A 22,798-nucleotide genomic window follows, 5' to 3' on the forward strand; every position below is an offset into this window, starting at 1 on the left:
GAATAAACAGCTGGATGATGAAAGTATCCCTGCATACTGGGTTGATGACTCGAGGCTTTGCCCCCTGGTGAGTAGATGGACAGACGCAACACGTCGACTCATAATGGGCCAAACCTGAGTCCTGCGGTTTTCAATTAAAGAGACTAAAAAGACAAGGAAATCTCTGTTTACATTTTTTTTTATAGAAATAATCCAAGAGGCACACTGAAAACTACAATTAGATGATTTCAGACTAAACTACTTAATGCGAAAAGAGCGATTTTATGACGATTTAATTTTTCTGTTCTGTGTGACAAAAATAAAAAAATACTTTAATACGAATTATCTGTCATCCTGATTTAAGAATGATTTATGATATTGTAGGAACACTGCGGCTGGAGACCAAACTCCAAAAATACTGAGACTTTAAAGTGGAATATACTGGGTGTAAGGGACTGGTTGCCCCCACTGTTACAATGTCCACCTTTGTGGAGGGAAAAGGAAATATATAGCCATGGCAACAGCTTGTTAGCCTGCACACTTGAGGACGTTGGGAATGTGACTGACGGAAAGTTAATCATGTCTAACCTCACACAAGATGCGTTTCAGTGTCTCTCAAGAGGAAGCTCTCATTTGACGTCACAGAGCAGCGCCACACCCCGAAGGATCCAGTAGTCCGGAGGAAGGGACGTCTTCAGATCGACAGCTGCAATGTAATTCATGTCGGTCCGCACTGGCTTCTTGTAGATCGGACAGGAGTAGAGGCGGGAATCCTTCACACCTGCAATCAAAAACACAACAAACAAGTCTCACGTGTTACTAGTGAAGACAATGTAAAACATTTTAAGAAAAGTGATAATAAACAAAGCAACAGCTGGCGAAATTATCTCTTAATTAAGGTCATAATTAAAACTGGAATTATTTCAAGTAAAGGAAATATTTAAATCTGTAAGGAGATGCGACTGGGATACCCAAGCTGTGTTCAACAGAACATCTGTTTTTATAAACTCGAAATCTGCTCAAATCAGGCAAATAAGTGCGATTAAGAGAACATGTGGTTATTGCCAAGTGGAAAGCTCCAGCGCTGAGAAATCAAGCCAAAGACTGCAGTTCTTCAAATGGCTGGGTGAGTCCATTCCCATAGACCCCCATGATAGCCGGTTAGCCGTTAGCCTTTCAGTGAAAGACCCCCCTCCTTTCTCTCACAATTGAATATAGCAGTTTTCAGCTTGCATACTCAAAGATGCTCTTGCAACCACTTGTCCACAGACGCATCCCTCCCCAGTCTCCTTTGCACTGGCGCACACACTCAAACCCAGCAGGCAGCCTTCTTGTGGGAAAAGATGGGAGTAAACAAACGGCACCGCGAGTCTCATCGGATCATTCATTTCTTTCCCAGGCAGCTTCGCTTGCAGGCGTCCACCGGGGCCCCCGGTCTCTCTGCTGCTTCCTGAATGTAGCCCGGTCTAATCCAGAGCAAACACTGAGCCACATACTGCTGGTTATCTATTCTCAGACTAAATAAATAGCACTTAGTCTGCTTGACATTTAAATGTTACATCCATCCGTTCTGAATGACGCGTGGGATGCAGATGCTGAGGAGGGTAAGTACGGATACACCGAGATTGACTAAGACTAGAAAGATTGATCCAGTAAGAAAAGCTAATAAATGCAGAGTCAGACACATCCTCAATCTCACCGTTATTCTCAGCGTACATCCTGATCACAGGCATCATCTCAAAGAGGACTTTGGTTTTGGAGTCGACGAGTTTGCAGCTGCGGCGGTCCCAGCCGGCTCCCTCCAGGTAGAGGCCGTAGACGTACACGCCCTCCGCGGGGGGCTGGGCGACGTCGTCCTTCATCCACCGGGTCACCTCGTTGCACAGCACCATGCGGTCCAGGGCCCAGCCCTTGTTGGCCCGAGTGATCTCCTACAAGCGCCGGGACAAACCCACGGGTTAAGGCGGCGAATGTGGGTGGGAAAAATATCTTTAGAAGAATGGAGTGAGGCATGTAAAGAGGCACAGAGGCAGACAGTCAGCAGTAACCTAAAACCTCTGCAGTATAAATGGCTGATGCGTACTTATATAACTCCTGTGAAATTGCATAAGTTTAATGATAATATTCCTGATACCTGTATTAAGTGTGATGAGGCAAGGGGGACACTGTTTCACTGTATATGGGAATGTGGGAAAGTGAAAACCTTCTGGCAAGATGTTGTTAGTATGATTGATCAAATTTTATCAAAGAAATTACCATTGACTCCCAAGCTTTTTATTCTTGGTGTATATCCTATCATACCACTTCTACAAAGCAAAGAGCTCAGATTCATAGATATGTGTATATTACAAGCTAAACGTATAATTGCCCTTAATTGGAGAAGTGTTGATGGCCCAAGAATTGGTATGTGGGTTAAAGAAATGGCCTCAAACATGTCAATGGAAAAGACAAATATTGTATAAGATGTATATATATATATATATATACATATATTGTATAAGATGTATATATATATATATATATATATATATATATATATATATATATATATATATATATATATATATATATATATATATATGGAGTTAATGTTTTATTATGGGAGGGGGAACAGGGTGAAAATGTTTGCTGTGTATTGTTTTGATGTGACTTGCAGACTGAAAATCAATAAATACATTGTTTAAAAAATGTGGGCGGGAAAATACAGCAGTGCACATGAAAGACAGAGCAGACATTTGGCAACTGTTTCTCCAGAAAAAACAACACATTTAAAACCTGGGCTGTAATAGAGGTACAATACAAAAAGCATCGTCTTACAGAAAAGTGCGCTCCATAGACAGTTGTTTTTATGAGATGCTGTGTCAACAGAAAGTGAGAGTGTCTCTCCTTAGAAGGCAGCATGCAAGCTCAGTGGGAGGAAATTATATTTTGGGAACTAACAGTAATCCAACAAAACCCTGTTCAGTGAAATACAGACACCTGCATCCACAATATTTTATCTGGATTTTTCCACCGGGCGGAATGAATAAACTTCAGTCGGATAAACCTGACAATAATGCAAAAATGTTTTCCAATTCCTGCTGCTACTTAAATTGCAGCGTAAATTGATTCGTTGGCCCTGAAAACGTTCCTCAGCATTCAGGTCTCTACCTCAGTAACCACACGTCAGATCTGAGTCACCAGCAGAAACGGAAGGAAATCAATAACCCGAGGCCACCAGTCAGCACGCAATCTGCTGGAAAACTGGTGGAGACAGTAATAGACTTGCAAATGGCAGATTTGCTTCAAACTGGACAAATATTGAAAGAATCGTCGTGGGCACCAAGAACAAACTGGCCGCCTCTGTAACTCAAATGTACAGTGTGCTGCTCTATTAGCCTTTAAAATATATTTATTATAGCTATTCATCTGGATACATACTGTAGTTATTTTGTATAGTAGTAGTATTAAGAAAACCATTGAAATGTCGTCTTTTCATAACAGCATTTGATTTAGGTTTCTATGCATTTTTTATTCAATCAAACTTTATTTCAAACTCAGGGTAAGACAATTGATAATTGATCTATCATGGATTATGATTTACTTCAAAATTATTTTCGCCTTATCTAATTTTAATTTCCTTCATGGATGATAATTTAAATGACTTATTGCTACTCATAGCGGGCTTTAATAATATTAAGCATGCATCATTGTTTAATGTATTTACACATTGTGCTAAACCATGTTTCTTAATGCCTGAAGATTGAAAACACAACTTTGCATGTCTATGCTAATACGTTTGCCTTGTGTTATTAAATTAATGCAGGGCCAGGTTCAATGATATATATACGTGCATGGAGGAACCCAAGAGGAAGATACTGACCATATCATTATTTGTTTTGAAGAAGAATGTGCTGCTAAATATTTGTGTGTGAATGTTGGAGGGGACCACAAAGCTAGAAATACATCATCAGCTCACCCTCATTTTCAACAAAAATATTGTTCCTCAGCTTTCATTTCCTGCATTCAAAGTCACGTTCGCTGAAGTGGAAAGTCAATAACATCCTGGTGCAACAGGGACAACTCAGAAAACGTTTCCAATAAAAACAGCGAGGAGGTAAAGTGGGAGAAGAAGCCAAAGTGCAAGCTGAGCCTCGAGTGAGAGGAAAAACACGGTGTGAACATATCACTCTTTTGTCAACGGCAGAGTGCTGAAATGCATATGATCATCCAATTTTGACTTGTTTTTTATAGTGTTCATAAGTAAATTTTATTAATATAGTCCAATATCAAAATGCAATATACATTTCTGGATTTTATAACATAAAATATGCAATAATAATAAAGATAGATGAACAATTAAGTAGGGTTAAACATTCAGATTAATCCCCCATCAGCACCATGAATTGTAATTCAACAGAAAACAAAGGTGTGTGTGTGTGTGTGTGTGTGTGTGTGTGTGTGTGTGTGTGTGTGTGTGTGTGTGTGTGGCCGTGTGCCTGCCTCTCCCTCAGCGTGCCATCTGGTCTACTCTGTGGCGGTGGATAGAAAGGGAGGGAGGAAGCCTGGTGCCGTGCGTACCTGTCTCATTGCTGTCAGGAAGCCCTGCGGGTTGAAGAAGCCTGTCATCCAGAAGCAGTTGGGCCGCCCTTCAAAGATCCAAGCCTGGAACTGCCGGTTCCGCTCAAGCAACTCTGTGAACCAGAACCCCAGGGTGCTGGAGGCCCACGATGCCTGAAAGACAAAAACAAACAACAACATGAACAAAAACATGACAATGAAACACAGGGAACCGTCATGCAGACAGAGGAGAGGAGAAGGCAACAAGGAGACGTATGAAACTAGACAAAAGGATTGTGAATCACCGCGTGGGCGCGAAGAGAAAAGGAACAAATTCAGAGCGTCATAACAAAAAAAGATGCGAATGCAACAAAACAAAGTCAAGTGGAGGCAAGCGGGCCAACAGCAGACAGAGCTGCAGGGAGAAAGAATCCCAGCAAGGAAGCTGCTCAAATCTAAATTATTCCAATGGTGAATGTCATGTTTGTGAGGCACGACTTGAAAGCTTTCAACATAAGGTGCGGCAAAAGTTATGCCAAGTCATACTTCTTTGTTATTTTATTTCGCTTCCCTTATCCAAATATGAATTGCAGACATTTTGTTGGATTGTTATGAGAGTTGTTTTCATTCATCACCGTGAGGTGAGGAAGGTGAGGAAGGTGAGGAAGGTGGTGAAGGTGAGGAAGGTGAGGAAGGTGGTGAAGGTGAGGAAGGTGAGGAAGGTGGTGGAGGTGAGGAAGGTGGTTAAGGTGAGGAAGGTGGTGAAGGTGAGGAAGGTGAGGAAGGTGAGGAAGGTGGTGAAGGTGAGGAAGGTGAGGAAGGTGGTGAAGGTGAGGAAGGTGAGGAAGGTGGTGAAGGTGAGGAAGGTGGTGGAGGTGAGGAAGGTGGTTGAGGTGAGGAAGGTGGTGGAGGTGAGGAAGGTGGTGAAGGTGAGGAAGGTGAGGAAGGTGAGGAAGGTGAGGAAGGTGGTGGAGGTGAGGAAGGTGGTGAAGGTGAGGAAGGTGGTGAAGGTGAGGAAGGTGAGGAAGGTGGTGAAGGTGGTGAAGGTGGTGAAGGTGGTGGAGGTGAGGAAGGTGGTGAAGGTGAGGAAGGTGAGGAATGTGGTGAAGGTGAGGAAGGTGAGGAAGGTGGTGAAGGTGAGGAAGGTGGTGGAGGTGAGGAAGGTGGTGGAGGTGAGGAAGGTGGTGGAGGTGAGGAAGGTGGTGAAGGTGAGGAAGGTGAGGAAGGTGGTGAAGGTGAGGAAGGTGAGGAAGGTGGTGAAGGTGGTGAAGGTGGTGAAGGTGGTGGAGGTGAGGAAGGTGGTGAAGGTGAGGAAGGTGAGGAATGTGGTGAAGGTGAGGAAGGTGGTGAAGGTGAGGAAGGTGGTGAAGGTGGTGAAGGTGAGGAAGGTGGTGAAGGTGAGGAAGGTGGTGGAGGTGAGGAAGGTGGTGGAGGTGAGGAAGGTGGTGGAGGTGAGGAAGGTGGTTAAGGTGAGGAATGTGGTGGAGGTGAGGAAGGTGGTTAAGGTGAGGAATGTGGTGGAGGTGAGGAAGGTGGTGAAGGTGAGGAAGGTGGTGAAGATGGTGGAGGTGAGGAAGGTGGTGAAGGTGAGGAAGGTGGTGGTGAGGAAGGTGGTGAAGGTGGTGGAGGTGAGGAAGGTGGTGAAGGTGGTGGAGGTGAGGAAGGTGGTGAAGGTGGTGAAGGTGAGGAAGGTGGTGGTGAGGAAGGTGGTGAAGGTGAGGAAGGTCGTGGAGGTGGTGGAGGTGAGGAAGGTGGTGAAGGTGGTGAAAGTGGTGGAGGTAAGGAAGGTGGTGAAGGTGAGGAAGGTGAGGAAGGTGGTGAAGGTGAGGTAAAGTGCATCATTGTAGGCTGAGGATAAATTAGACGTTGAATAGCTAGTGTGACACAAGCTAGTAAACCTTTTGATTAATATTAGAGAAATTATAACTGCACAGTAATAAAAAGACCGTTGACGTATTAATTCATGACTCCAGACTCCCTAAAGTGGCTTGTTGGAATTATTTATTAAATGCAAAGGGCATTAATAGAATTGAAAGATGACTTGTCCTATTAGGAGTCTATAAAATAAATAATAAATAAATAATAATAATAATAATAATAATAATAATATATAAATATATCAAAAGTGAATTATATTCAAGGCAATTCTTCACACCAACCTTCTTCCAGCGGGCAGGAATGCGCGCGTCATACATGCAATCGAGGGCGTCCCGCAGGTTTTCGCTCATGATGATGGTCCCGTCGATGGCCAGCATGAGGTCGGTCAGGGTGTTTCTGACCAGAACGATGACCCTCTGCATCCGGTCGATCTCCTGGCGCAGGAAGATGTTCATGGGCTGGAAAGGACCCATCTTCTGGAGGCGCTCTCTCACCTGGTGACGTTTGAATCAGATAAGATCAAACTTTGATGATCTCACAGAAGGATTTATCAGAATCAGAATCCGTTTATTTGCCAGGAACGTTTACACAAACGAGGAATTTGTCTAGGCGGAAGGTGCATACATTAGACACGAGACAAACAACAATCAACGACAGCAACAGTGCAATGATATTAAATCAAGTATAAGATAAAGTGCTCAGACAAACAGATAACGTTCATGTAAGTGTATGTTAAAGTGACGGGTGTTTAAGTTAAAGTGTGCAGGGGAGTGACCGGTAAGAAGAAAGAAAAGAAGAGGAAAGAAAAGAATGAAAAAACTATGCATGATGCATGGAGGGAGGACACACACACACACACACACACACACACAGTGTCCAGACTTCCGTTGGCCTCCGCTCAACATACCACCTTAAAATACATAGCACCTTAAAATAAAGAAGTTGTGTTGCGTAAGATTTAATCTTTGCTTATCTGCATAAAACATGCTCACTGCTTTCATGCCTCAGGTACACTGAGCACAGGATGTGAGGTTTCCATAGTGACTGCTAATTGTAAGGAACAGAAAAGAACAGGAGAGATGGGCTCTACATTTGTGAATCGTTTCTTTGAAAAGTCAGGTTATAATTGATTCATTTAGAGATCATTTGGGGGAGTTTTAATCCAGTTTTACTGCTCTCATATACTGTGTGTAGACAGACAGCCAGCCAGCAGCTGGATGACACGTTTTCTGTGATGTTCTTTGCACCTCGCCTCAGAGAAGTCACATTCTCGCCTCACTTTACCACAAATAAAACAAAGCTTGCAAAAAAGGCAGCAGCACCCTCTATTTTGGGTCCCCTTTTCTCACCGTCTATCACCGTCTCAAACACACAAAATGTTCCATCACTTCACACCGGCCACTTTGCAGAGCGCACAGCTTCACTCCCTGCATACACACCTCGGGCTGTTCACGGCGCACACACACACACACACACACACACACGTGTTCATTCATGCAGACTTACTTCAAAAGGCACATAGTCAGGAGGCAGTTTCTCCAGCATGTCGTCAGCCAGCCTGGACACCACGGCCTCCCGGGTTTCCCCTCCGCCTGACGAGCTGTCTTTAGGCTGAATATTGAGGATGGTGTCCAGGACGTCCTTGGCCAGCTTACTCTGGTAGGTTATGTCGGCGTTCGGGTGGAGGCCGAACACCTCTGGAGTGTCGTAGGCCGGCAGACACTGTAAAAGAGGAAAAACAGCAACCGTTTACTGAACCAGAGCTCCTTTTGGCTCTCGGAGCATTTGGGAAAATGTTTTGAGAAAGAAATGGCCAAATATGCTGCTGTGAGAGGGCCCTTGTGCCTTTTAAGTGAAACATTCTCTGATGCGTTATAGATATTTATGTGCTACCTGTTTTGTTTTTTTACACCTCAGTTTCCCAAACATATCTCCCTCGCGCTGCACTGCAGTGTTCCTCAGCGCTAAGCCACTGTTGTGTGGGCCAGGGTAAACTGCACACAGCCAAGTGTCTCCTCTGATACACACAGTGTCACCGGCTGCTTCTGTTTCAGCCTCCGGTGAACAGCGTCACTGAGCAACACGTGCGAGCGAGAGTCATGATATTCCTCCCAGTCCAATTGCGCACGCATCTGACCCACTAGTAGGGGTGACCCTGAAGAGTGGACTGTTTGCGGTATGATCCAAAAAAAGAGCTTTCATTCGAATCGTTGCACTGGCGAAGAAATGTGGTTATGAAACAATGTGGTTATGAAACAAAGTGGTTATGAAACAAAGGATCATTTCATCCGGGTGTATGGGGGTGCTGAATGCTTGGCTTCTCCAGATACATCATGGTACATTAGCCTGTTTTGGTATTAATATCAGCAGCAATAAAAGTTGGAAAAGGACTCAAGTGCATGCAATAAAACATGGCGTGGCACCACCGGAGCAGCAGCTTGACGATAACCTCAGAAAGGCTAAATAGCAACAACATACAGCTACACTTTCAAAATCAACGTAATTAGTAATCAGAACATAGCACTGTCAGAGAAATAAATATATTCTGAATTTATTAACAGTAGAAAAAGCTGTTTGCGGCGCGTATAACAGCTGTTTGCGGTTTGTGTGTGTCTCTCTTTCTCTCGTTGACTGTGTTGTGTTGCCTCTCCTTCAGTGTCTCTGCTTCCTGGTGGGTTGGAGCTGGAAGCCATCAAGGAATTGGAGGCAGCTGGCCACTGCTTCCAGTCTAGAAGACTTCTTTTCCCCCGGCACCACCGGGGGCCATGTTGGAATTAATTTGCTTTACAGTATACTTTATTTACCACATTGTCCATTGTTAAGCTATAGTAACTTGTATCTCAGCCAATAGTGTTATTTTTGACTATGTTTCTATAGATACATAAAGCCTAAACAGGTCAATGAGCAAAACATATTCACAATTTGATAACAGGCAAGACATAAACAAATTAGACTTGTGTCCTTGTGTTGCATCTGCCTCACTTTCTGTAATTTTTCCACTATAATTATCTGATACAAAGCAGAAAAAGCAGCAAACGACCTGACACTATGGTAAAGTGTTTCTCTACTGAGGAAATAAGTGCACCTAGTGACTCTGTAGCAGTCAATACCAATTTTTCAGCTGGTCTCATATCATAAACATGAATTGACAATGTGACAATTATGGCCCCACTTAAAGAACTCCATGACATTTTAATTGGGTTAACATCTAGATTGTAGGGATTCAAATCAGGGCTTTCTGCTATGGACTTTTGAACTTTAAAAGTGACAAAAAAAGGAGCTGCTGTCAAATCAAAAGGCAGTGAGGAGGAACAGGATCATTTTAAATGGTCCAAAGACAAACATCTTGTAGTTAGTGTCTCTCTGAATGATGACAAGAAGATGGACCATAATGTACTGAAGTAGGACTGATGAGGATCCTTATGAAACTATTCAAACAAACCTACTTTACGCCTTCAACACATCAAGAATGGTGCAATAGCGTGAAACTGCAATTAGCGCACAGAAAGTTTCATCTGGGCAGGTTAACGCGAACAATATTTTACATCTTCTTTTTCTCATATATTATTCTTTTGTTCTCATTTATTTGTTGATCGGAAACAGTTAAGAGTTTTGCATTGGGGGCATGCATGTTGTCATTGTCCAGTCAACGTGCGTGCATTTGTGTGTACGGTGTGTGTGTGTGTGTGTTTGAATGTTGTGCCTGTGTGCGTTCATGTGTGTGTTCTCCAAGGCTGTGTTTGTCATTCTCTATTTGAGAGGCGGTGCAGAGGACTAAGCTTGCTGAGCCTGGCAGCCCTGAGCATCCATCATAATGAAACTAACTTTAATAACTAGCTCAGGAACTGCCCCCAGACACACACACACACACACACACACACACACACACACACACACACACACACACACACACACACACACACACACACCAGTTAAGGACACAAGCACATTAATAAATCATACGTAATCTGTAGTAAAAGGAGCATGCTTGCATTTTATCTACAAATCACACATGGCAGAAACATCATATCTTCAATGTTGCTCTTTTCACTGTTTGTGAGCATTTCAATTATTACCAAAAGTATTATTATTAGTATTGTTAGAGATGGACAGTGACTTTGCAGCCACATATTCAGTAATACAAATGCCTTACCTGAATGTACGTCAGATACTGGTCAACATTGGAGCATTTTGGGATGCTGTAGCCTCTGTAGAAGTTGAAGGCAGGTACGAACATGTCCTCACTGAACCACACCTTGCCAAAGGTGTTGAGGAGGCGCTTGTCATAGTCATCAGTCACACGGCCACCGTATTGGATCTCTCCGATCATGTATCGCACTGTGGTCCACGACACACCCTGAGGAGATAACACACGACGTGATAAGATGCTTACAGTTGAATGCGTAATTTGATTTGAGGACATTTGAAATAGCGTGGACATGCTCTCTCTTGTTATGCACATCTTCAACAGTGTGATTATTATTTATATTTGGCATGTTCATGATAGTCGGATGTGATTTCTCTCATTTCAGATGACAATGTCGATCAAGAGAAGAGATCACTTTGTGTACGGCAGAAACTGTCAAGATAAGAGGAAGGGTCATCTCCTACCTTTTTAATGTCCATGTCATCGAGGTGGTTCTGAACAAACTGGACAGTGGCGTTGAAGTCGGCCTGGTTGAACTCGTAGGGGATGTTCCACCCCAGAGGCCCGTACTTCCTCCTCTCCTGCACTGTGCTGTGGAGGAATGCCACTCCATACAGCATTGGCTTCCACTGCACCATGTTACTGACATCCAAAAGGTCCTGGTTTATACCTGTTGAGGGAGAAACACATCAGCAGCCTTCTTTACCAAGCTACAGAACATCATCGTTGCATTCGGATCTTCAATCCAAAGCCTTCCAGAAAGTATGTCACTTCTACTCCAGTATAGCAGACGTGGAAGTATATATATATATATATATATATATATATATATATATATATATATATATATATATATATATATATGATCATTGTTGTCGCTAGTGTTTATACACAAGCAACAAATACCACAGACAAAATAAAAAGGAATGTTAAGACTAAAAACTCTGCTTTAAGATGGAGTTTTTTAAATGCATGTGTATTTTTATAAAAACAAATTAAACGTTATGATTTAGCAATGTCTGTAAGTCATTGCTAAGTCCAGATATGACAAGAATACAGCACCTTATGCACATTTAACTAAATGATGCAAACTGGCAAACTCTCTTTTGGGAGATCTCTGACAGGCAACGTCCGTTTGGACGTTTTTTTGTTAGCTCTAATGACGTGTGGGAGATCTTGCCAGGCTCAGAGGGAATTAAAACTTCAGCTGAAATTCCCAACTTTAATCTAAAGTGTGAGGTTTGTTTTCTCCCAAACCGGGGTTCAGCCTTTTGGGAATTGTAACATAGGAAACATATTCTGAATGTGCTGCCTACACAAAGTGTGAAGAATTTGATGAAGAAATGCAATGTTTAATTGTAGTTAGGATTGAAGAGCTGAAGACACTGAATTAAGCACCAGTTGCTCATCGTCTTTCTACTGCTGACCTTCCCCGAGGATATGTTCACATCCCTTTACATGTGTTCATGTATGTGCATCTGCAAATGAGTTGATACATGTACACAACATTCTGCATGCGTATCATTGTGCTACTTCTTCCATCTCATACACACAGACACACATGTCTGATCCCCCTGCAATCATAAACTAAGGATCAATCTGTTGATATTTGACTTTATTTCCCTAATATTGATGCAGACTGGACCATTGTGTTGATCCAGGACAGGGTGTGCATGTGTTTTCGTAGTACAGCCTCACCACCCTCAATTCTGGACCTTTTATTAATTGTGTTTTACTCTAAACTGAACTAATCGGAATCAAACTGGCCCCACCTCCATAGGTCCTCTTAAGCCCCGCCTTGAGGCCCTGCGGTGGTTCGTTGGTGAACTTAATGGACATCTGCAGAAGGGTGATGGGGAAGTGTCTGTGGACCTCTGTGGTCATCCAGAGGCGGAAGCAGTCATGGACAAAGTCCGTCTCTGTCACCGTGTCCATCAGCTCGTCCATGAAGTCCAGACCCAGGTGGCAGTTCTGGAGTAAGGCCCAGCCTCCCTGGGGACAAACAAATAAGAGTAATGGTTATAATCCATATTCTATATATAATCCAAGGACTACAAAGTGATAATTTACGTCAAGATCTTAAGCAACCAACTCTGAAAATGTTGGTCTGTCTGTAAGGGATCCGAGAGCTTCAGGACCATCCAGAAACACATAATTTAGAGGCGTTGAGTTCAAAATATTGCATTAAACTATTGTTCAGGAAGCTCCTACCACTGACTCACATTGGCCATAGTCTGCTGCAGAAGCTTGCGAGCGTGGACCTCTTGTCCTTGCCCCATGGAGACATAGCGGGTCTCAATCTTCAGCCTCTTCCCCAGCGCAATGATGGTGTCGGTTGGATCCGAGCCCATTGACAGGAAGCAGATGAGAGGAGTCCGCGGGTCCGATTCCTCCCACGTCTTCTCCAAGTCAAGAATCACCCCTTCAGTGTACTTCTCCCCCATTGCGTCCATTATGTATTTACGGGCCTAGAGGAGACACAAAATAAACATCTTTGTTTACTGGATTTAGTCATGCAGGCCAAGAAAAATCTAAATATTGGAATGCATTCACTTTCTGGAAGGTCTGGAACTGATGGAATAGTTCAAAGGATGTTTTTGCTTTACTAGCTTACTGTTTTTCAGTCAACAGTAAGCTACTGCTGGACTTTTTGTGAGTGCAAAAAAATTAATTCCTCTCCAGGCTCATCTGCAATGGAGCAAAAAACTACTTATCAGTAAGAAGTGAATGTCCATTAGCCATTGTAGATATTTAGGCTCAGTAATCTTCAGAGAGAAAGCCGTTTCACTAAATGTATTCCACTTTTTCCTCCAAGCAAAGACTTGGCCATGGGAGATATTACTGGAGATAAGATATTTTCAAGACTCTTACTCTCTACTCAACCCACTCTCATTAAGCTATTTCCCAGCCCTGACCCATCTATTGATTAAGATGCTGCTGCTTTAGGCTACTCTGCTGTTTGCTTCGTGGTTATTTATTCATTTAAACTTAAGTTACGGTATGACTGCATCGTACTGTTGCAAATACATTTTAGAATTGGACTCAAACCACCCACATTAAGAAAGAGGAAACCAATGTATGGTTCAAACTACATTTCACACAGTCCCAGATTGTATTTTGGACAACACACACAGAGATACATGTCTATTCTCACCTGTGCGATGGTCCTGTCGGGACACCAGCAGCGTATGAGGAGCAGGCGTCTAAAACAATCGAGAACCTGGTCATAGGAGTTCGGCACCACCTCTTCCTCCGGGGTCTCCTTATCGAACCATGACTTCCACTGTTTCTCGTTACGACTTATCTGAAAGAAAATGTGTAAGCCGCTCTGAAACAGGGACGCACAGACGGATCCTTTTTGATGGTCAACCTTCCGTCTATCTACGCTTCTGTTAAATACTGAAGTGCATTCACTGTGCAGTCTCCTAGATGCACACCATAAATTGTCTAAATTGTCCTAATGTGCTGAAGGACCACAATGAGCATGTGGCTTTCTGCACATCTCTGTCCCTGCACAGCATCTTTGAGTGCTGATTGAAAGTATGTTTTGTCCCTTCTTCTCTAAAAATGTAAACAAGGAAACACAGGCTGCAAATACACATGTCATGGCCTAAAACCAACCAATATATATATATATATATATCACTTATTTTATGAACCAAAATATACTTTACATACTTAACTGTCTAATGTCTTAGATATGTAAAGTGCATGATCAGTTCCCAACAAACACGTCATGTAACGCGTCATGTAACACAGATGATTATAAGCATGAGCTGAGCATGAATCACCAGGGGTGCAGTTTGTATTGAACCCTTGTCGGCACCATGTGCTTTCAAGGAGTGATATTAATGCTTGATAGCGCAACATATGCAAATCTACTGTGACATCAAATGCACCGCTAATTACTGTATCAACATGAACGGAGGAAACCAGGTTACTGGGAGAAATTAGGTGCAAGCAGGAAGTCAGACATTGTGTTTACGGTGCATGCACCACACAAACCTGCTAGTTGTATAACCGATACCTTAAAAAATAGTGTTTCCTTGCAGCTGTCTGCTGATGTCACAGCTATATCGTCTCTTTCTGACGCGTAAAACCCAGTAAAATCAGATACATGGACAATAAATCAGGTTTCTCCAGAAGAAGCATCGTGCTTTATCGAATAAAATAGGTTTCCTATTTGCATGATGTTTAACAAATCATGTTCCAAAAAAGAGTTTCTTGTAATAATGTAATTGTCATTGTATTTCTCTGTGGGTCAGTTTGAAGAGGAGACTGTCTTCTTTAACCTCTTAACATTCCTGTAAAATTTGACAAAAAACGCCTATCCAGGTATACCCAAAGTAAATTGCAAGCTGCACTTGAACTATGTGGAGTAAATGCATGGTCTTGGTCTCTTTTGAAAGGTAACACTCTGAAGATTCGTTCCCTCAATAGTCAGCATCACTTTAAGTGCTGCTGACACTGAGTTATACGAGTTTGAACACACTAAAGTATAAGGTTTTTATTTCCGCCTGAACATTTCTTTGTAAATAGATGCCTGTAGATGACTATAAATGAGACTTATGGACTGGGAAACACACTGGGACAATAGCCTGAAGCCTTTTCTAGTCAAAGTAAAAAGCAGATAACAATATCACAGAAAATTAATATTTTACACATGTTTTTCTAATGAAATGTCTAGGCGTTTTTTCATTTTGAGATTGAAAATATTCATGATATATATACTATATACCTATTAATGAGTATTTATTTATGAAAGTGAAGCTGCTTTACATTCTGATGCAACTTTACAGCTGAGAGCTGCGTGTCTTTGTCTATAAGCCACTAAACAGCTCCACTTTGTAGAAGGGGTTCAGTGCTTTTCTGAGGAGACAATTAAAAGCTGTTAGTTCTTGATGGAAGAGAGTTCATGTCCCACACAAATGCCTGAGCCGGTCTCGGGACTTGAGTGAACTTCTTGAACAACAAGGAATAAATATGATGTTTGTGTGAAATCGGGTAAATCTGCACCATGTGCGTCGAACAGTTTTGTTTGTGTGTGAAAACAGATGGAGTCAGATGGTTTAGTGTCTCTTTTCAGGGTGGTCTGACATAACAATTCTTTCCGTGCCTTGTTCTTTTAGTAGGATTGATTTCATTAAACAAATAACTGTTATTCCAGCTCTCCCTGTTCATCAAACCACACAAAAATGCAGTTTTCATAAGTGTATTTGTGCATGTGAAAGAATGCAAGGCTGTGTGTGTGTGTGTGTGTGTGTGTGTGTGTGTGTGTGTGTGTGTGTGTGTGTGTGTGTGTGTGTGTGTGTGTGTGTGTGTGTGTGTGCATGCTTTGCCAAAAGTAATTGACTGGTAGTTTTTTCCAAACTAAGCTCATTTCACAGAGCACTGAGCTTTTACCTCCATGGGAGCCACCAGGCTGTCAGTCACCCATAAAGGTGTGTGAGTGACAGTCCATCGTGGTTTAGTGTGTGTGTGCGTGCGTGTGTATGCATGCGTGTGTGTGAGATAACACAAGACATTATGAGACTGATATTGGCATGCTTACTAGAGCAAAGGAGAGCTGTGAACAATATTTAATAAGCACCTAGAGACTCTGCTGGAACCGATGACATATGAGCACTGTTTATGCGTGAAAACTCTCTTCGATAAAGAAAGGTATCATACACCTGTCAGGGCACGCCGAAATTGATCAAGTGTGTGTGTGTGTGTGTGTTGTACCTGATCCAGTATATCAGAGAACTGCCACAGTTTGCTGAGCTCTACAAGGTTGAGCCAGGTCATGTCAAGGATCCATTTAGCTGGTTTCTGAGGGCAGGCCTTCAGGTCCAAAGATGCACCTCCTGGAAACCACACATACACACACAAGAGAAAAAAAATTATATATTCATGTGCAAAACAGAATGATTATTGCTTCCTGAAAACACAGCCTTAAAAAATCTACACAAAAGTCCTTCTGAGTCAATGTCCAGCAGGTCGGAGCAGACAGATGGCGAAGCTGCATGCAAGTAGCCGACTGTCTACTAGCTTTTACCATGCGGTGAGGAGCACTCCATATTTCTGATTCAGTGCTACAATCATAATATGTTTGAATTGTGGACCTTGAGAACCTTCGCTTAGTACATAATTAATGAAAAACAAAAAAAAACAGAAGACGGATCCGTCTGACGGCATCAAAGGGCCTGGAGGCTGTTTTGAGGTGAGTCATCGCTGTACAACAACACTTGTAGCTTTCCTCTGGGTGGTGAGATGTGAATGCAGTCTCAGTATCTGCTACGTGTTGTACGGTCTTTCTTTGGCTCAAATCATATCCATTTTTTCTCCGGTTTGACTTTTTGACAATGTAGTTTATGAGCTCAGAAGTCAGTTCACATGCAAAAGCCTCCAAAAATACCAAACTTTAAGAATCCATTCAGGTTTTCAGCTAAGTGAATAAGAAAACAGAACCTTTAGAAGCAATATCTGCAAAGTGTCCACATGTTCCTCTCACCTTTAATGAGTGTGAGAAACTCCTCATGTTTGACCCGGTTGCTCTGCATGTCGATCTTCAGCGTCAGCAGCAAAGTGAAGAGGAACTTGTGCTCTTCGTACAGGCCCCGTGCTGCATACTTATACACCTCAAAGGTCATGAACTCTATGATGTTGGCGATGCGTTTGCTGGTGATGGGGCTTCTGGAGGACCTGTTTCAGAAAATAGCACAGCAGATAGCTAGATAGTTTCATTCCATCTTCATCCTGTTTGCCCTTTCGAGCTCCTGCTATAATGTCATATGGTTTAAACCTTCTGTACCTCTTCTTCCCCGTGTTCAAGTAGTCGTATGAACCCCAAATGAGTTATAATACTTGTGTTATTTTATATGATTTTTTTCCCCAAAAATGCCTCCCTTAGCGGTCCCCAAGTTTTTCAAACTGTATGGTTCAGGGCCTTAACAACGACCCACATATTCGGTTCAAAAATAGAAGAATTACTTATTTTATGCCAAAACAGTGTCCGATTCAGGCATGCTGGGTATTGAAATGTTCAGCAGCTTCCGCATGTGCTGTATGACGTGGTCTAAGAAACATGTGCGGACCAGGGAGGCCTCAGGACTCATGCATTGCTTTGTTAGACTCCCACAAGCCCGTACGGTTACGGGGATATGTTAAAGGTTGAATATAATATTGACTAACAAATCAAATGCAGAATAGAGATCACAGCATGGTCAGACTGGTTAACTTAATGGTTGATGCCAATGTCTGTGGTGCTTGGTATGAGCGAATTATGTGATTGGGAATATTGACATAATTAGTTGTTTGGTCAGATGAAAAGTTATTCAAGCTAGCAAATCAATGGGTAGCTGGCTAAAGAAATTAAAAATGTGGCATGCTGTGTTTATGTTTGCCTTGGGCACTCCAAACACTGCACGATGCATGGACAGCAAACAAACAAATCACAGTTAAAGTATCAGTGTTGAGTAGCATCAACGATGTGTCTGCAGCTTCCACCTTCAACATGTAGCGTTAAAGCGCTTTGAGTGGTCCGAAGACTAGAAACGCGCTCTACAAGTCCATTTAACTTAATGTGAAAATAATACCCTTTAGTTTTGCAGCTGCATCTACAGTAGAGGCTTCAAGACAACAATACTCATATTTCAAATATGCACTGTAGACAATTACAAACTAAAAACCAAGCAAGGTGCAATAGTGAAATAGGAGATATAAAGACAGGAAGATTTAGATCACCGGATCAAGGAGATCATTGGAACGCAGACATTCAAGGAACCCCTGATTCATATGCAGTAAAAATTAATACAATAAATGGAAAACCTGTTCAATTTGAAGCAATTCAGTCAAATTGCTCTGCAACAATAACTGCCGTTCTGCATCTAATGATAATGAATATTGGTTGGCGCTGTGTGAAAGCGATTTGATGGTAAAACTCTTTGGTGAGTCTTTGTAGCATCGACATATTGATTTGGAATTCAAAGAAACGAATGAAGTCAGTGATCTTCTCTTTACGCATCTCCTAGATTTTAAGCCACAAAGCTCAGAGTTGCACAGGATCGCTTGCTGTGTTTGAGTAAACCTCACGCCTAGAAGAGCAAAACAATTCATGACAGAGCAGCAAATGAATATTCTCACCGAGCCAGAGAAAGGTCAAAAAGTCCCAAGAACTGCCTCAGAGAGGTCTGGTACATGACGTTCACCATACTCATCTCGGTGATCAGGAAGTACAGGATACTGCCCCTGGTGGCCACTGGAAACACAGAAGTAGCAAAAGCAATGGCATAAGAAGTGCAGTTGTTGAGTCACATGTGTAACCGAGTTCTTACAGCCTCTATCTATAAATCAAAAAAAGATGTGGAAATCGCTCAAAATGTCTTTGAACTTGTCATTGCTTGAGATGAATTAATATCCTGAAAATGCATCAGTTGTATGTGACTGAACCTGAACATTTGCTAACGCACACCACCCACCAGAGTAAATTTACCCCCCCCCCCCCCCCTCCCCCAAAAAAGTGCAGCTCCTGTCTCTGAGCCAGCTGCCATGACTTACCGGGTCGGTACTCCTCTCTGGCAGCGTTGATCTGGATCTCGGTCTCGGCAGCAATCTGTAGTTTCTGAGTGACGTCTTCAGCGGTTCGCTTGGTGTTGCCAAGAACAATAATCAGACTCTCGTCGTCAACCAGTGAACCCTACGAAGAGACATATGTACAAGAGTAAGTCAGGAGAGAAATGGAAATGGAAACACTTACTTACCATGATCACCAACTCCAGATGAGCAGAACTGCATTTTAACAACAGTCTGCTTCATATAATATCATCATGAAAAATAAAAAACACACACCAGGAATCAGATAAACTGATTGCTCCTGACATTGTTACAATATCCACACTGATGATTATCACATGCCGAAATAACTTCCAATAGTTCTCCAGTACGTCCCAGTCTTAGTATCGTCTTGCCTGTGTGCTGGTGAGTCGGTAGAGGAGGTTGTCCTCTAGTTCCTTCATCTTCCTCTTGTTAGAGGTCACGTCTTCCAAGAGGTCCGTCCTCTCCTTTTCCAGTTCCTGGTGTCATAAAAACAGATGATATATACTCACACATACATATCGTTTACACAGCTGTAGCATGGTGTTGGGCAAATACCATGGCATTTGTTTTTAAATGTGGACCCCGTCTCGTTTCAAAATGCTTTGTGGCGCTGACTTTTTTGCTGCGTCATCAATTTCATGTCCCCATTCATATTTATACAACCAATTGGTTTATAATTACAATGTCTACTCGAGCACAGCGGTGGAAGAAGTACGCTACTCTGATATTTTACTTAAAGGAGCAGAGTGTGAGATTTAGTGGCATCTAGTGGTGACGTTGCAGATTACAAGCAACTAAATACCCCTCCGCTCCACTTCTCCCTTTCCAAGCGAATCCTCTCTTTTTCATGACTAGATAATTGCTTTTAAAAACATATATAGAACAGGATTAGAATTTATTTTAAATATATTATATATTTCTATTGCAGCAAAGTCACTATATAAAGTCAAAAGGAATCTCACTGGAAACAAATCTAATATGTCAATAAAATAAATACAATATTGTCAGCATCACTAATTCCTCCTGTCCTCCGTCCTCATGTCCTCTGCTGGTTCACTGTCTGCAGGTATCACTCTTAAGTGTTAATACAAGTTAATACAAATTCAGCTAAAAAGTTAGCCGACAGAGACAGAAAGCTTTTGTTTTAGCTTGTTAGTAAATTGTGTCATTAGCTGAGAGTGAGCACGCATGCTGTGCTTGTGTAAACCTGCTGACGGCGGGTGAAAAACTGTAGACGGAGCCAAATTTGTTTCCTTTTTGGTTTTTATGTTTATGGTTGTTGAACAGGTGTATTGATAAATTATTGGCGTTGTTAAAGTAACGAGCAAAGTTGTTGTCAACTTGAGTAATCTTCACTTCAGCGTCTCAATCGCAACTTCTCTATTTGCTGACTTCGCTCCATCTGTCTGCGTGTGTGTGTGTGTGTGTGTGTGTGTGTGTGTGTGTGTGTGTGTGTGTGTGTGTGTGTGTCTGTGTGTGGAGGAGCTCAGCCAACAGCCAACAAAAACATAATAATTCTTGGTTTCAGATCATTATACACTAATAAAAGTGTAGTGATGAATATTATGTTATATATCTGCAAATGAATCACCCTAAATGTTACACATTGTTCATTCCACAGTGTAAACATAATTTGTCCTGCATTAAAAATGTACAAAGGTAAAAGTACCACTGCTGAGGCTCAACATTGTGTAAAAAGCACAACCTTTGCACCAGATTAATGCATTTCATTTTAAAACGTACAATCATCAAACTCCTGGATCCCTGGAGAGGGTCACCACTGTAGTTACACTGTAAAGATGAATATGGTCGAAACTATGACTTGAAAATGAAATGATTTAAAACGTCATCAAATCTTTTATTTAGTGTGTAAATTGTTGGCTTTAAATGAGGTGTTTTGAACACACAGGAGCTGTAACGTGAAGGGAAAGCCAGTCACAGAAATAATGGTGTTGGGATTGTAAATGCTGGCACAGGTTTTATAGCCCAGATAGCAACTTCAGCTCGCATGAGGATTACATTCATATTTAATAGACAGATAACAAGCCACTTTTCCCATCGAGCCAAAATCCCCCATCTCATGATCAGCCATTATTAGCGGGACATTGGACTTCCCATAGTAGTACCAATCTTTTTATTTTCTTATCTGCATTGATAAAGTATTTACATTGCCACAGCTGAAGGAATCGAGTCTCTGACACTTTAGCCATGCGTGTCCTTGTGTGTATATCTGGTATTGATGCATATGTACAAACTTTTTGACGTGTGTTTCTTCACATTGTCTCTCAGGGCCATAATAATTGCCTTGGTTAATATTTAAACGGTGCAAATAACCTCTAAGCTGTATTGTCAGACTGATAGAGAGGAAACATAAAGGTACACTGTAGGGGGAGGTGTAGGAATCAAGCACTTACTGTAAATGGTCTCTAAGGGCTTATCAAGGAACAATAAGGATAAGTCATTTGCATCAAGCGACTAATTAAACTGCACGTAGAGCCGCTATAAAGGCTACCTGTTTCTCTGTGAGGATGACTCTGCCCAGCAGCTGGTCCTCCAGTCCTCTCATGGTGACGGTGAAGTCAATGATGGAGGTGCGGGCACTGATCTCTGGGGTATACGCCGGGTTAGGCAGCTTGGTGGTCACGTACAGCCTGAAGCCCTTCATCACATCCACCTCTTTGTCGCCAACTTTCACCTGCAAGCAGAACACAGAGAGAAGGAAAGACACACAGTTAAAGTGCACAAAATAAGATAATAATACGCAAGATAGCACGCATTTGTCATAATAGTCACTAATATGTCTTTGAATGGCACACTGACAAACATGATGAAGGTATCCTGGTGTCAGCGAACACACAGCTGTGTTTTCAATGGCCGTATATGTCTGTGTAAGTGTGTACACGTGCATCTTGTGTTGCCTCTGATCCGCATTAAATTACTCGCGCCAGAATAACTTCTAATTATCCATCTGCCGGTTTGTCCCTGGAGCTGTCGGCCACAGACACCTTCACTTCCTCCTCACACCAGGATATTAATAGAGCGTATAGACGCCGCTAATCGGGCCTCTCAATAGGTAGCCGGGAGACTTCTGGTTCAATGTGTCGACTCCATGTAACGCGTGCTCACTTGCAATCACCATACGGTGTGTGTGAGTGTGTGTTCCTGTAGTTTCATGGTACGTTTGATATGTGTGTGTGAGTGCGCGTCTATGTGTGTGCTATTTGATGCATGTGTGCGATAGAGCGAGGCAGCTGCAGTGTCAGCTGGTGAATAACCAGCATCAGCTGGAGCCAGGAGAGGAGAGACGATAATGAGAGAGAGAGAGAGAGAAGATGCCTCGAAGCAGACTTTCACTCTTTCTCGCAAACCTCATACATTCTGTATGATTTAGTTTGTGTGTGTGTGTGTGTGTGTGAGAGAGAGAGAGAAGGCTCGCAATAACACATACAAATGAATTATTGTTGTGATAAGTCATAAGTTAAGTCCGTGCCTATTTGGATGAGAACAGTTCACATGCAAAATGCATTTTGACTGACTTCTCAATTGAGTTGAGGAAATTATCGTTCAAATCTTTACAAGCAACACAGAAAAGAAACATTTATGTGTGCAATAAAAAGTTCAAACCAATTTATTGTCTGAAAGACAAATTTAGAGTGCTTCCTTGTCATGTATAAAACT

General features: G+C 42.2%; 1 protein-coding gene across 2 annotated transcripts in view; it reads right to left on the reverse strand.

Moving 5' to 3' along the window:
* Positions 1–608: 608 nt before the first annotated feature.
* dnah5 (dynein, axonemal, heavy chain 5) overlaps positions 609–22,798 on the reverse strand; it is a gene marked incomplete at both ends in the record, with an annotated part of 80,131 nt that continues 57,941 nt past the window's right edge. For both annotated transcript variants that reach the window (XM_079227092.1, XM_079227091.1), the window contains 16 exons: positions 609–760; positions 1,679–1,910; positions 4,540–4,692; positions 6,678–6,890; positions 7,903–8,118; positions 10,550–10,753; positions 11,008–11,213; positions 12,316–12,535; positions 12,766–13,011; positions 13,698–13,847; positions 16,268–16,389; positions 17,037–17,227; positions 18,668–18,782; positions 19,082–19,220; positions 19,492–19,596; positions 21,633–21,815. In XM_079227092.1, coding sequence (XP_079083218.1) covers positions 609–760; positions 1,679–1,910; positions 4,540–4,692; positions 6,678–6,890; positions 7,903–8,118; positions 10,550–10,753; positions 11,008–11,213; positions 12,316–12,535; positions 12,766–13,011; positions 13,698–13,847; positions 16,268–16,389; positions 17,037–17,227; positions 18,668–18,782; positions 19,082–19,220; positions 19,492–19,596; positions 21,633–21,815 — 2,847 coding nt within the window. The remainder of the gene's footprint in view (positions 761–1,678; positions 1,911–4,539; positions 4,693–6,677; positions 6,891–7,902; positions 8,119–10,549; positions 10,754–11,007; positions 11,214–12,315; positions 12,536–12,765; positions 13,012–13,697; positions 13,848–16,267; positions 16,390–17,036; positions 17,228–18,667; positions 18,783–19,081; positions 19,221–19,491; positions 19,597–21,632; positions 21,816–22,798) is intronic.

Source organism: Taurulus bubalis (assembly GCF_910589615.1).
Source record: "Taurulus bubalis genome assembly, chromosome: 12".
In the NCBI taxonomy this organism is placed as follows: Eukaryota; Metazoa; Chordata; class Actinopteri; order Perciformes; family Cottidae; genus Taurulus; species Taurulus bubalis.